Here is a 14990-nt window from a genome sequence, read left to right on the forward strand (position 1 = left end):
CTCCAACATTTTATTGGTTAAAAAGTACAACGATAATCATCAAGTAAGCGAATCCAGAACAACACAAATTTTGATTAAACGAGAAAGAGACAAGGTCACAAGGTCCCAAATTTCAAAAACAAGAAAATACATGTATCATGGTTTTACAGAAACAAGGAACACATGAGAACTAAAAGCTAATGCTTTCTTAAGGTCCGCTGCATCTACCATCTGTCTAACTTGATCTTCAGCATGACCTGCAATCATACGGGAAAACAAAATCAGTCCCCAACCCACGTCATATCCTACAAGCAAAGATATGAAATGTGTTTCTAACACTCCTAACCAACTCGCTCACCTACGGTCTGTAATCCATAGTATAACAACACCTAAATGAAATCTATGTAATTATACATGAATAAATCCAATAAACATGAAACTAACAATAATACATTCAAGATATATGAACATTGGACCAATTCTTACACAGAATCAATATTTGTGTTAATCGTCCTTGGCTCGATATCAGCTTCCTAAGGCTATTTCCAATGGACTGGAAATTTGGAGTTGAAATTTATATTCGACTCTAATCTTGACTCAATCCTTCTCTAGTGCCCCGGAAAAGTTGGGGTCATAAATGATTTTGGTGCTATGTTTAATTTTAAACCTGACTTAATCCCTCTATAATGCAAAGAGTAAAAGCTTATGGTCAAATTTGACTCCGTATAAATCTGACATATTAATAATTTCACCACCAAATTTGGAGTCAAATATGACTTTATAACTTTTAACTTGTTTTTTAGATTGGATAAGTCAGAATATTATATCAAGAAAGCCTTATCCCACTAAGCGGGGTCGGCTATACGAATCCTAGAACACCATTGCTAGTACCACATCCATTTCTACCCAGTATCAAGCAGCAACGCAAAATGGCTACCCGTTACAAACCCTCGAATTAATCGCAACAGGGTAAAAATCTCAAAACCAAGAACAATGCACACATCTAAACAAAAAGTTGGTAAAAGTATCGACATTAAATAACCATTTCAGTTGTACCGTCAGATAAGACAAGCCAAGTATGTATATGCAAACTCAACCGATACGTTCCTGATCGAAACTTTAGATTGTTCATAAAAATTGAGCAAACAACTATCTGACATTCAATTTCCAAGGCATGGCAAATACTACAATCGATCCGAAATCCAAATCCAACATAAAAACAACCTAATTACATAATGCATCGATCGAGCATGCCAATCAAATCTCCACAATTTCTATCAACAATTTGAATCAATGAATTAGAGCAGACCAAGACAGAGATCCAACAATTACCTAAACAGATCCGACGATGATGTTGTTAATGGGGATGAAGATCAGCTTCACGAAGAACCCAACGAATCCCATCACCACGAACCCAATCGCTGTCCGAAGCGCGACCTTGGAGAATTCTACACCACAATCAACCATCAAATATCATCAATGACACATGGATATCAGAGAATAAAAAAGTCCTAATTTCTGCATAACCAGATCTGGGAAAACACAGATCGGACCCGAATATTGAATTACCTTTGCGATCGGGCTTGTGGCAGCGCTTGACGAGGCGAATGCTGTCCTTGGAGAACTCTCTGAGCGGATCTACCACTGAGTCGATGGCGTCCATTTTCTATGAGCAAATTGGGAGAGAGAGGGAGAGAGACAGAGATGTAGGAGACGCAGAATGAGTCGGAGACGAAACGCGTTAGGGCATTGGTCAAAAGTGGAGGGTTTTGTTATGTTTTTGTGCTTTTTTTTTTTTTTTTTCTTCATTTTCTTTTGGGCTACTGAAAAAGGCCCAATACGACAAAGAGTTCAGGCCCAAATATAGCAAACTCAAAACCCGAGCTCTAACTCGATGTCGCAGCCATCCGAACACTGTTGGGGACAGGTTTTTTTTGTTTTTATTTTTTGTTTTTTTTGTTTGAGCCAACGATATTATCTACACTAAGGGGGAGGAGGTGGGTTTAGCCTCACAATGGGCTAGCAATAATATGGTTCAAATTCGCTTTTGGCAAGAATTGAACCTAAAACCTCTCACTTGCAAGTGAAGAGAAATGCTACTAGACCGTAGTACTAAGTGGTTAATGGAGACGGGTTTAGGAGTACAATATGTGTGTCCAGCCAAGAAAGTGTGACCCTTTTTTCTTCTCCAAACCAGTTTTTACTTTAGAGCGATTTCTAAGGTGTGGACCATATTTTGCGAACCTTGTGTGCGGACAGGATGTGACCCGTTGCATGAAATTTGAACTGCTGAAAACGGATCCATCATAATGAGCTTAAAGTGAAATCGGGTCATAAATGACCCGTCACTTAATAAAAAGGGTACCTGACATGAATTTAAAATTTGTTGGGATTTAAACTCCGCCCCTTACGCGGACATAAACACTTACCATCTTTAATTTGTCTTGACCTCATCCCAAAACTCTCTCACTCTCATGCTTTTGCTCAAACATCATTCCCGTTCCAAACTCAGTTATAGTTGGTATGTGCTTGTGCTCTCCAGCCTCACTGAAATTTCAAACAACAGTGAAAAAAATTAGGGGAGTTTGGTTGAAAGCTATGCAGTAAGGTTCCACATAAAAAGACGTTCTTTTCACTTTATTCGAGTTGGGTTCAAAGTGCTTCCGCGATAACCGACATCATACTTGATTTCCCCCAGTGAATTTCAAATTTGGTAAGTTTTGAAAATGGAACCGTAGAATTTAATTTTGCTTTTTTCTTTTACGTATTATAAATTAAGTTAGGTATAAGGTTAATGATGCATGTTCATTGATGTAATTAGTTGGAATTGGTGGATATATGTGAAATTTTTGATAAATTTGGGTGCGTTGTGAAGTTATGAAGCTATATTGACAGGTAGTATAGAGGTTGGGCCATTATTTATTGTCTTGGTAAAGTTGTAGTTTCGAGATGGAACTAATTTTTGTATCTGAATTATTGTTAATTTGATACTGGGACTTGAAATGCTTAAGTAATGATGCTCTGTTCACAGTAGATATATAGCTATGAAACTTTGGTGATAGGTTGTTGATTGTTGGTGTATTGTCATGTGTACAGGATATGGAAACCTAAGGTGTCCAACTAGTAACCAGAGAAGATGCGTATAGAGGAAGGGTTAAAAACATATCCCAAGCCCCTTATGTGTTAAGATTGATTAGGGAGAAGTTTAATGAAGAACAACTTGGTGCCTTTAGGGAATCCTGCTTTGGCCACCTTTAGGGCGTGTACGAATTGGATTTCAATGGGCAATTGTTCCATGAGTTGTCACTATGTAGAGTGGCAAATCAAGGGGTTAAAGATCAAGAGGGGCTAACCTATTTAATAGGTTGTGAATTGACCCAGTTCACAAAGCAAGACTCCTGCCTTATTACCGGGCTAAGATGCGACGAACCCCATGATATAAAGGTTGAGCCATAAAGGATTAGGCTACTGAGGGTGTATTTTCTTGGGAAATTAAGGTTGGTAGGTGAAAGTAGCAAGGGGAAGAAAGAAAAGAGAAAAAGGTAAAGCCTCTAAGAAAGTCACCAAAAAAATATATGTGACTTGAGGGGAGCTTGAAAGGGCGTTTAAGGAGTGTAAGAATAGGGACAATGCCTTCAAGCTAGTTCTGGTATACTTTGTTGAGGCTGTATTGATAGGGGCAAAGAACAATGTTGTTGTGATTCTATACTACCTCCACCTCCTGGAGCATATGGATAGGTTTAACAACTTTGCATGGGGTTCCATCTCCTTTGGACAACTTCATGACAACCTTTCATTTGCTGCTTCAAGGAGAGGTAGAGATAGAGTTGAGAGGATAGTAAGGGAGATAAGAAGGAGGAATAAGAGGAATAAGAAGTTAGGAGAACGAAGAGAGCGCAACGGTCTGGATGAGGCTGCAAAGTACTTTCATACGCTTTTAAGGTAATATATGTTGCTTACATTGGTAATATTGGCTTTGTTAATGTGATTGAGTATTAATTTATTGAGGAATACGTGCAGGTGTGGCATACGAAAAATTTCCCAACTTGAAAAGCCTCTACATTACTACTAGATGATGAATTCGGCTGTTACACCCAGAATTTTACGATGGAAGACAATAAAGAAGCAGCTGATCCATGAGAAGCTATAGTTGTATACAACCGAAAGTCGAGAGGTATAACTGTATTGCAAAACTTTTGAATTTTATGAATGAAAGTGAATGTGTGTGAATATTGTATGTGTGATAAATGTATTTATGATGCATGGCTTTAAATGGTAGGTTGTAAGGATTAGAGAAATTGTTCTGACTAAAGTGGAGAGGAACAAAGCGTACTGGACATGGGGCGATGATATGGATGTTGTGATTCATGAGAACTTGACTCTAGACACAATGATGTTGTTGAGTTGAAACTGCAGATCAAGGAGTTAAAGGTGTCATTCGCGCGGTTGGCCCACGAGAAGGATATATCAAACATGATGATGCTGAAGAAAGTGGAATAGCTATCGAAGGTGGTGGTGGAATTAAGGAAAGTAGTGAAGGAAAAACATGTAGAGGAGAATAACGAGGAATAAGAAAGAAAAAAAGATGTGGGAGAACAAGCTAAAGAGGAAAGACAAGAAAAAGAAGAGGGAAAAGATGAAGAGGCAAAAGAAGGGGAATGAGATAAAGAAGAGGAAAAAGAAGAAGAAAATGGTGGTCAAATTGGCAGTAATGAACAAACTTTGTGGAAGAAGAAGAAGATAAGGCAAAAGAAGAAGAAGAAGAAGAATAAGAAGAAGAAGAAGAAGAAGAAGAAAAAGAAAATGGTGGTGAACAAGGAGGTGGTGAAAAAAAAAAGGTTTGGAGAGAGGGGAGGAAAAACTAGTGGATAAGGGTGGGGATCAAAATGAAGGCAAATAAGGGAAGGTGAGGGATCGAGATGGAACGAGGTAAGAGAGGTGATGGAGTTAGAGAGAAAGAGAGATAGGTGAGGAAGACAGAATGGAACAAAGAGAAAGAGAGAATAAAGTGAGAGGGAAATACGGAGAGGGGACATGGGATGACATGCCCGACCTTGATATTCTCCCAAACATTAGGGTAGGCACGTGTTGGTCGACACCCGAAGGTGATGAAGCTAGCACGTGCCTACCCTGATGTTTGGGAGAATATCAGGGTTAAGCGTGTCAATTTGATATCAAAGCGTGGTTTGTTCAGAGCATACTTAGGATCTTCTGTCACTATAGTAGTGTGTCGGTCATGACATCATTTGGATGTCACGATTTTCGGATTTGTTGTCTTTCGGCATGGTTGTGTAACCCTCATACTACATGAATAGTCACATCTTATGGAAGAAGAAGAAGCACGTGTCGAGATTGTGCCTCATCAGTGACGAATTAGTTTGTTGGATGACTTTTAACATCGGACCAATACTCTATAACATGCATTCCCTAAGAATTACAGGCGAAGTTGGATCTACATAGGAATGTTGGGAAACAGAAAAATCTTAGTGGTTTGAGTTTAGAGATCTAAAACGATGATGTCACTTTGCGATATGCGTTCCCTAGGATGGCGGGCAGAGTCACATTTATGTGAAACTATTCGAAACTTTCGAAGTGTGTGTTGGAGAAAGCGCTAGTTGTGACGACATCTAGTAAGTGGTAGTTGGTGGGATCGAATAAATGTTCTCGGACTCGTTCTTACTGAGGAAATTCGTGTGTTTAGAACAATTCTGGGCGATTGTTCTAACAATAACCTTCTTGCTTACTCCAATGACAAAGCCAAGTTCCTTAACCATCAATTGTTAGCTTCACACCAAATTCTGTGAGCGTTGACTTCGTTTAGATTAAATACTTTGCTTGGGAGACTTTTCGGTAACAGACGCTATTCTCATCAATTTCCAAAAGGGGTTGCGACCATTGGAAATTGAAAATCCTCACAAAAAGTTGTGAAATACAAATTATCCTTGGACTTGTTTTGACCCGGTTAACTTGACCTAACCCAGACCCGTTGACCCGATCAACACTGACCGTTGACTTTGACTTAGACCGGTCAACGTTGACTTTTGTTGTCTTTTTTTTTTTCGGGTTTCGTCCGGGACCCTTCCTAGGCTAATTTCGACGTCCTAGAAGCGTTTTTGACGTTCGTTTTTCGAAATTCAATCTTTTGAGTATAGTTTTGTTAATTGTACCCTTAATGCGCTTAAGTGCGAATATTATTGGCAATTCTATCATTCCCATTTCGTACGGCTCTTTAACGACGGAGTATCTGTGAGTGAACCCTTTCTAAAATGCATGTTTATTAGTAGAAATGCATACATGAAAAGCATGATTTAATGCTTACGTTTTATGAAACGTTGTATAGGTAAATTGGATTTACATTATATGATTATCATGCTATATTGAGAATATTTTGGAATACCATATTTTATCGAACTTATGTTCTTTGTAGTATATATGATGGATGACTATATACTATTTATGAACATGTTTTCTTCACACTTCTTTATAGTATATATGATGGATGACTATATGTTATGAAGATGTTTTGAGATATATGTACCTATGTTTGGAAAGACTATGTTCAATGATTTGTGCGTATCTAGTGGTAGATATATGGCTGAGGGAGACATATGGCTGGCAGGAGATACATATTGATGGCTTTGGGCCGAGAGATGTACGTACTGGCTTCGGGCCAAGAGATACTGATACTTGATACCATTAGTTAGCACACTATATACGAGATATGTTTCATGAAAGTTTTATAGCATGCTAGGGTTTTCGGAAAACCTATTACATATTATGCTATTGAGTTTTCATTAAATTTTGGGGGTTAGTATGTTGATAATTGTTTTAGTAATATTTATATATATCAACTTGGTCCACTCATGTTTGTTTTGCGCCCTCTCAGGACTTAGAATTGAGGCATACAATCCCGGTGTCAAGGCACTTCCGCATCGGCATCTTCGAGTCCTCTTGGTGTAGGACCCATTCTTTTATTCATTCAATTTTATATTATTCCCTTTAGTGTTCTAGTTAGATTGTATGTTTTAAACACATTCCTCATTTGCATTTTAATTATATTTAAATTTATAAGTCTTATTTATATTCATAGTTCTCATGCATCCTAATATGGCTTCGTCACCTTCGGGTATCGGCCAACACATGTCTACCCTATTGTTCAGGGAATATCAGGGTCAAGCGTGTCATGGAAGAGAGGGGAAAAGTAGGGTATGGCCCCCACTTGGCTCACACTCCAATGCCACAAAAGACAAAAGCAGAAATATCTTCCCGAAATGTGAAATTACCAAATTGCTCTTGACGTCCGTGTTTCTTAAATTCTTCGTTGTAACTCTGAATTCAGTTCTATTTGTGCCCACGCATTTGTATCATAAAGTACTCCTAAGATGTGTATGTGTGTCCTTGGGTCAAGCTCAAATAATAATTAATTAGGCATGAGGCCTAATTAATAAAATGCTAACATAGAAGTGCCTACTTGCCCACTTGCTTAACAAACCTAATGGATAAGTCATCAATATCACAGTTTGCAATCCGTAATACTGACAGCTCATTGTTTTCTCGATAAACAAGTAACAGATTCCCGAGAGTGCAAAAATACCATTTTGTCCTTCATTGGAAAATGTGCATAAATCGTCTGATTTACACCTTGTTCGCGCTCACATGTCTATAAGGACACGCCTACCTAGAAAGATGTGCAAAGGGACAAAAGAGTGATATGGACTCAAATGTCTATGAAAGATTTCCACGTAGGGTTTCCATTTAGCTTGTCAGGGGCATTTTCTTAATTTCTCAATGCCAAGGAATAAAATAAGATCAAATTTGGGACGAGTGTCACAATTTAACCCCCTTAAAGAAATTTTGTTCTTGGCAAGGTGGAACTATGAGAGGGATTTATTATTGGAAGCTGACAAGGAGAATTGGAATGTCTTCAAGGCGCACTTCGAGATTAGGTACTTGCCGTGGGAGTACCAAGCCCGGAAGGGAAGCGAATTCATGGATTTGAAGTAGGGCAACATGACGGTGTCGCAGCACAGCTCGAATAATGTCCAGGTGGATATACTGAGTCGACGTGTGTCATTAATTACTGCTGATCATGTTGATATTGGGTGCCAAACGCCGATGGAGTTATGGGAATCCATGCTTTCGGATGAATAATATAGATTGTGTACGTTCAACACCCGTTATTTCCCAATGAATGATATATAGCTTAGGCACTTTGTGAACTCTAGTTTTCTTCTTCCAAGTCATTTCACAAGATTCAAACATGTTAAAACACGACATGTTGTCAAGTGTACGCTTCATTTTTGGCGATGACTAACTGATCACTTCTCCATTTCTATTATTCTAGGTACGTAAGAAGGAAACTTAATAACCAGCTACTAGCTAGGGTTTACTCCCCATGATGTTGTTTAATTTGATCGTACTACACAAACGTGGTCACATGATTAGTAATCCACAGAGAGGCATTTTTTTCCCTATTATTGCGAACCTTTTGACATGAATTTCTCTTTCAATCTCTTGAAACTTTCATACTAACAACTAAGGTTTGACGTATCACCTTCATCTGTGCTGAAAATTTCTAATCGGACCGGTGAAGACTATCTCTAGTCCCTTTCACGAAGAGCTTCAAGGAACCTTCATACCGTAAACTTGAACCACAGCAAAAATAATTAAATAAGTTGTATTACTCTATTTACTTGAGAGGCAGGCAAAGACGTTATATAGATGTGGATTGTGATAAAAAATTGCATTGTGAAACTGAAATATATATAGATACTAGATAGGTTGGTTTACGGCAGCTCATGGTTTTTCTAAAGAATTTCCCACTGCATCGAGCGTTCTTCCAATCAAGCAGCACCACGGACACAGAGAGTGAAAGGCATATATACACGTATTTGTTATTTTAATCTCAATTTGCACCATAAAATAATTGATTAAGACGAATTAAATTTTGACTTTGTCCATTTGTAATCTCTTAAGCACGGCATCTGTGCGTATACCACTCTGTCTTTTGACACTCTGGTTATAATTAAAATAGATACGGACAGAGAGAAAAACTAAATTTAAAGAGAGACTTTATTTCTTGCGGTATGAGTTAGATATATACAGTTTTGGGTTGGAGCAAAAGAATGTGGGAGAATGTTGAGCAACAGATTGTGTGTTTTGGGCAGAAGAATTACCAGAAGAGTGGTTAAAGAGTATATACAGGCTCACTTCTCGTCCTCCAAACTCCAAACCCACAGAGCTCAGATTGTTCCAATTTTGTGCCCTAGCATAAAGGTGTGTATGAACCAAAACACCTTTTTTACTATCTGGGTTTTGTGTGTTTTTGTGTAAGTTTTCTGTTGTGGATTAAGATTTTTTGCGATTTAGGGTTTGTTGTGATTTAGTGGTTCGTTTAACCGTTGAAATGGAGACATGTCTTGGGATTCATATTATCATGTTCCAGGGTTTGGGGCTTGAGAGTTGTCCTCCTGTCTGAATCTATAATTTTTGGGTAAACTAGAGAGATCATCTACTTGAACTGTAATTTTATAGATCACATGATGTGGTAGATGATTGAATTCCTTATTTAAATCATTATAGAAGGCACTCAACTATCAACCGTCACATCATATCATTTATAAAATATAATCTAAAAACAAGATCTTCCTAACATTTTTCATAAATTTTCAGCAAGCTATGTTTATCCATTTCCTAGTTGTTTGTCCAAGTTTCTTAGTACCCAATGAACAGTACCTTGATCCTTTTTCTTCTATATATTTTCTATTTTCTAGCATGTTTAGTATCTTTTTGGATCCATTTATTTTACTTTATTTTTGAACCTCATAAGCATCAAGAATTTTTATTATACATTCATCCTTTTTCTAAGCTACGGATTAATTTCAAATTAAATACAGAACAACCCCTTCGTTTTCTTAAACAAATCTTCTGTCTATATGAGCAGTGGTGAAAACTGGTTTACACAGCATGGGGAGGAACACTGGGGAAATTGTTTCACATGCAAGCTGATAATCCAGATCATCTTCTTAATTAAGTGTTGTAAGTATGTATTTTAAAGTTTTAATAATTTTAATGGCGATGTGAAAACAAAATAAATATAGAGCATGACGAAGGGACAAGGTCAACGCAAAAAATCACTTTTTGCTTCTATACACAAACCACCCGTAGATGACGGCAAACCAAGAAGTTTGGTTATTAAGGTACATAAACTCTAAACTCTCCCAAACCATATATTTTATGATTTTTCTATAGTGCGGTTAACAAAAAAATTTAAAATGCAGATATATTATCGATATTGTTGATACATCAACTTTATAGTTGTCAATATACGATTGATATGGTTGACATAAAAAGTGCAATTAACTACACTGTATAATGACTGATGTAATTATCGTATATATTTGATTTGAGATATCTCAAGGAAATATGTATCTTATTAGATTTGTTTGGTTAAACTTGCAACAGAAAGCACATACTATGATTCCTGCACGCATTGTAGCCGAGGCCATATCAACCCTCCATGGCGATGGTCTAGAGCTCAGATGGTCAGGCCCTATTACACCAACAGAAAGGGAATATGTCGGACAGTATGTGTTAGCAAAGTACCCACAGTATGCTGGTCTTGTTGAAGGAGAACAGTTTGATCTCTCTAGAACTTGCGTCATCAAAGAATCTCCCGAAACCATGCCCGACGACAAGAGGAAGTCACCAAGGGAGTCCTGCATGCAATTCGCCGGAAGCAACCTTCCCGACTTGGACAGGACCCAGTTGGAGCCGTCAAGGTTGCTTGACATCCTCACCAAGAAATGCTCCTTCCCGGGAAGTTTCATCTCCATCCCTGAGATACAATCGTGAAACAAGGTCTTGAAGCACTGTGGATTGACTGATGACGACTACCTTGTTCTCTTCACCCCAACCTACAGGGACGCCATGGTATTGGTGGCGGAGAGCTACCCGTTCTATCAGGGAAACCACTACATGACCATTCTCGGAGAACAAGACTGCATTAAGGGTTTTGCCGGTTACAAGGAATCCGGAGTGATTCCGGCACCAGAGAGTTGGTTGGATTTGAGGATCAAAGGTTCACAACTAAGCCAGTATTTCAGGAAGAAAAGTAAGCCCAAGCTCAAAGGTTTGTTCTCTTATCCGGCTTATGTAAACGGGATTCATCACTCATTACATTGGGTATCAGAAGCACACTGGAACTCATGGCATGACTGGTCATCGGAAAGGATCACTTGAATCTCATGCTTCACCGGCCAGACCTGGTTCTGTGCACGATCGACAACTCTCACCGGCAGACTTCGAAGATCACTTGCCTTTTGGTTAGGAAGAAATCCTTTGATACTACAGTGTACAATATGTTAAACAGAAGCAAACCCAGTTATGCGGTAACATTTTTTTTTAACTGTGAAAAGGAGAATATGAACACGAGCGAATAAAATCAACACACTAAAGTCAGCTAAGTCAAAAGCGGTTTTCGCACCCGCGGTAAATAATAACTAGGAGGTTCTGGCTTTATAACAGTAGAGATTTACCTCGGTGCTCTTGGTTTGTTAAGGAGCGCCATGATTATGGTTAGCTGGCAAACCAATCTTCGTCGTTTGAATTAGAAAGAAAAAAGTGAAAGACATGGGGAATGCGGTTCCAGTTATGGTATATTCTGAAATGCTTTTACACATGACATGAAAACGCACATTACGCAACTCACAAAGTACTTACAGGACATGAGCACCAAAAAGCAGGACAAAGGAATAGGAACAAGCCAGAGCCTCTCGAAGTATAAGTCAGTATCCTCCAAGGTGCATGGCAATTTGGCATCCTATACCAGTCGGATATGGGTTTATATGGGGGGCTCACCGGATGCACGAACAACTAACTGTGAAACAAATACCTATTGTACATCTGATGCGGCCATATAATGACATCCAAAAGATTCAAGAGAGTAACACATCACATTGCACAAGCAAAGTGGTTTCTTTAATAAAAAGAAAGACATCTACTCCATGTTGAATCTATTGGCACAATTCTATAGCGTGTTTATGTACGTTGAGATAACATATAATCTACTCTGACCATTCTGAACAAGAACTCCGAATGTTTCTTTCCAACTTTGGCCAACGCACAGCAAAATTGGTACACAGTTGGGATCATTAGCCCACTTTTGCATTTTCCACCTCACGCTCCTGGGAGGAGAAAAGTATGGAAGTTGAAATAAGGAACACTGCAAAAATTGCAACATACATTAGGCAAAGAGTGCAAGAACAGAGATGCCATGCACATGATTACTAGCAGGAAGATATGGGGAACACTTCAATCCAATGTGAGATAAATTTTAGGGTAGACAACCGCTACCCACGAAATGCAATATGATGCATTCCATCATTTTAACTGTGGCCACTGGGATGAATAAAATTTCAGTAATGGTGCTCATATATCAAATTAGTTACCAAGATCTTGGTGTCAAAGCCCATCATATTTTGAAGTCATATTGTTCCATGACCAACTTACTTGTAAACATTGCTCAATAGGAAAACAGGATGCACACAACCACTCATCTTGCAAAGTCATATTGCTGTATGTCCTAAATTTGGTTTGGTGTTTCCTTATTTCTTAAGAGGAAATATAACAACAAAAACATTTGATGACACGACACAAGATTCATAACTGTTACATATATATACATATATATAAACAGGAGATGCTTCAGGCAAGGGTTTGGTGTATATAACTGCATGCTGCAAAAGGTTTTCCAAACATGAGTTTTAGTGTACAACCTTTGTAACCCGTTTTCCATATATGCATCAAGGGATGAAATCACCCGAGGCATCTGCTCCAACAACTGCATACAGAGGAGAGGAAAATTAAATTTACATTGAATGTTTATAGCCAGCATCATCTTGGCGAAACTAGTCAAAGTACCTGTCCAGTATTCTTTATTGTAGATGTTTTTAGCAAAAGGTTCTTTGGCAGCTTTGTCAGTTGGGCCTGCAGAAGAAAAGAAATCAGAAATATAACCAGGTGCAGTAAGCAAATGAGGCAAAGTCATATCATGGCTATCACTCATACTGCATGGTGAAGAGCCTTTTTTTGGTACTGTTCAAAAGTAACTTGTGTATCCAGATGATACGATGAAAATTAAGGGTGAGAGAATAACTACTTCTTATTGCATCGTGACATATGGATAAAGACACATTTCATCTCTGGAAACTTGGAACAAAAAAAAAACTTTGCTAGATATATCTCATTGATAAGTTGACAACCGAACAAGGATTACTCCAAAATTACAAAAACAGCAAAACACGAACCATACCAAGAGCCCAAATTTATGGTAACTAGTGCTCCTCCACTCCCATCATCCATCCCAATGTGTTCATTACTCCATCACAGTTTCAAGGTAAGGTCATGGTTAATATATTTTAAGGCCCTACTCCTCACCACAACCCAAAACGTTATTAACACTCGTCTTCAAAAGCAAGAAAATTCAGATACCCTCTAAAAAACCTGCTTACATGTACCCATCAGTTCTTGTTTCATCAAAATCTATTTTAATAAACCGTCCTCCGGAAAAGCACATTCTAAATAAGCACTTCAGTCTTCTATTGATCCATCAACTATTTGTATCAGCTTCAAAATCCTTCCCAAGGAAGGGCGTGTCTGACAATTTGTTGATTGGTTTCTAGTATTTCAGTTCTCTACCTATATGTGCCCCCTTGTAATAATACCAGCCTCTTGTCCGGAAACTCTTGTATTTTTCTACACATTCTAAGCATGCAATTCACTCTTTAATATATCCATCAAATATTTGTATCAGTTCCACAATCCTTCACGAGGAAGGAGTGTGTCTGATAATTTGGATATTTCTTAGCCTTTCAATTCTTTCAGTGTCCATTATCACTGTCCTTTTTACACATTTTTATTTCATAAAATCTCTGCCTCCAGAATGGTACAATCTTTGAGGTAAACCACCACAGCCACATATAATTCTCTTTCAAAATCTACTTTCACAAATACATTTCCCCCTTTTTTGCTTGGTATAACCAAAGTTCAGAAGAAGAAAAAACTAAACATCTCTGTAATACATTGACCCTTCCCAAAATCTAACCAAAACCCAGTTGCCAAATTGGTTTAATTTTCGAGAAAAAGAATGATAAAGAAGACCCATTAACTAATTAAACCACTGCCAACTGAAACTTGCCATCCTCTGCCACATCAATATTATGAGATAGAAACTGACAAAAAGAAAGAGAGAGAGAGAGAATAGGAGTATGCCTGGGAAGGGGAGGATTGCTCCATGAGATGGAGGAGGCTTGAAGTGGATAGTACGGCCTGAGAGATCTGATCAGATACCATGGCTTTTGCTGTATTCCCTCCGCTGTTTCCACCTCCGGTTGTGGACAGCACGGGAAGCGTTATTTAGACCATCTCCAATGTTGAACTAAAACCTAAAAATATTTAGCCTAAAAAATTTAGGTTTTAGCCCAGAAATAGCTTTTCTACTCCAACCCTTCTGGCTTAAAATTTTAGCCCCAGATTATCAAAGAATGAATTAAGGCTATTTTTTTTTTTAAATTAACCATTTTAAACAAAAAAAAAAATTATGTAGACTATCCTAAATTAATTTTATGAACATTTTAACCTAAAAATATTTAAATTCCGATAAATTTTGAAAAATCACTAAATCAATACATGAAAATCAAGATAAACCACATAAACTTAATACCAACGACATTTAATAAACCACATAAACTTAAAAAATAAAAAAGACAATTAATAAACCACATAAACTTAAAAAATAAAAAAAACAATTAATAAACTACATAAACTTAATAATGATATTCACCATCTTGACTTGGTGATGGACTTGAGTGATAGTCTTGAGATGAATCATCATCTTGAAATATACTCCTTGTGACATTCCTTCGTAAAATTTCCTTTTGCTTACCACGTAAGTATCTCTTCCTCTCTGGAGTGTATTTGTCGAGGTCCTCCATTATCAAATTAGTTTCGTA

The 14990-nt window shown here is 37.9% G+C and overlaps 3 protein-coding genes across 3 annotated transcripts; 1 reads left to right on the top strand and 2 right to left on the bottom strand.

The window, feature by feature from the left end:
• Positions 1 to 44: 44 nt before the first annotated feature.
• Positions 45 to 1731, bottom strand: LOC103967438 (protein transport protein Sec61 subunit gamma). The gene is made up of 3 exons (XM_009380695.3): positions 1549 to 1731; positions 1312 to 1427; positions 45 to 236 (listed from the first exon to the last, which is right to left on the bottom strand). Exons 1-2 carry the CDS (start codon positions 1640 to 1642, stop codon positions 1312 to 1314), a joined length of 210 nt encoding a protein of 69 aa, XP_009378970.1. The 5' UTR covers positions 1643 to 1731; the 3' UTR covers positions 45 to 236.
• Positions 1732 to 10146: 8415 nt separating this feature from the next.
• LOC125472279 lies at positions 10147 to 11220 on the top strand. Its single transcript, XM_048573506.1, has 4 exons — positions 10147 to 10178; positions 10297 to 10348; positions 10444 to 10760; positions 10902 to 11220. Exons 1-4 carry the CDS (start codon positions 10147 to 10149, stop codon positions 11218 to 11220), a joined length of 720 nt encoding a protein of 239 aa, XP_048429463.1.
• Positions 11221 to 11965: 745 nt separating this feature from the next.
• Positions 11966 to 14393, bottom strand: LOC103967440 (tobamovirus multiplication protein 2B). The gene is made up of 4 exons (XM_009380697.3): positions 14251 to 14393; positions 12901 to 12966; positions 12756 to 12820; positions 11966 to 12202 (listed from the first exon to the last, which is right to left on the bottom strand). The coding sequence occupies exons 1-4, from the start codon at positions 14329 to 14331 to the stop codon at positions 12157 to 12159; spliced, it is 258 nt and encodes an 85-aa protein (XP_009378972.2). The 5' UTR covers positions 14332 to 14393; the 3' UTR covers positions 11966 to 12156.
• Between the last annotated feature and the right edge of the window lie 597 nt (positions 14394 to 14990).

This window comes from the organism of the source record quoted next, unplaced genomic scaffold, assembly GCF_019419815.1.
Source record: "Pyrus x bretschneideri cultivar Hongxiangsu unplaced genomic scaffold, Pyrus_bretschneideri_v1 Contig69, whole genome shotgun sequence".
In the NCBI taxonomy this organism is placed as follows: domain Eukaryota; kingdom Viridiplantae; phylum Streptophyta; class Magnoliopsida; order Rosales; family Rosaceae; genus Pyrus; species Pyrus x bretschneideri.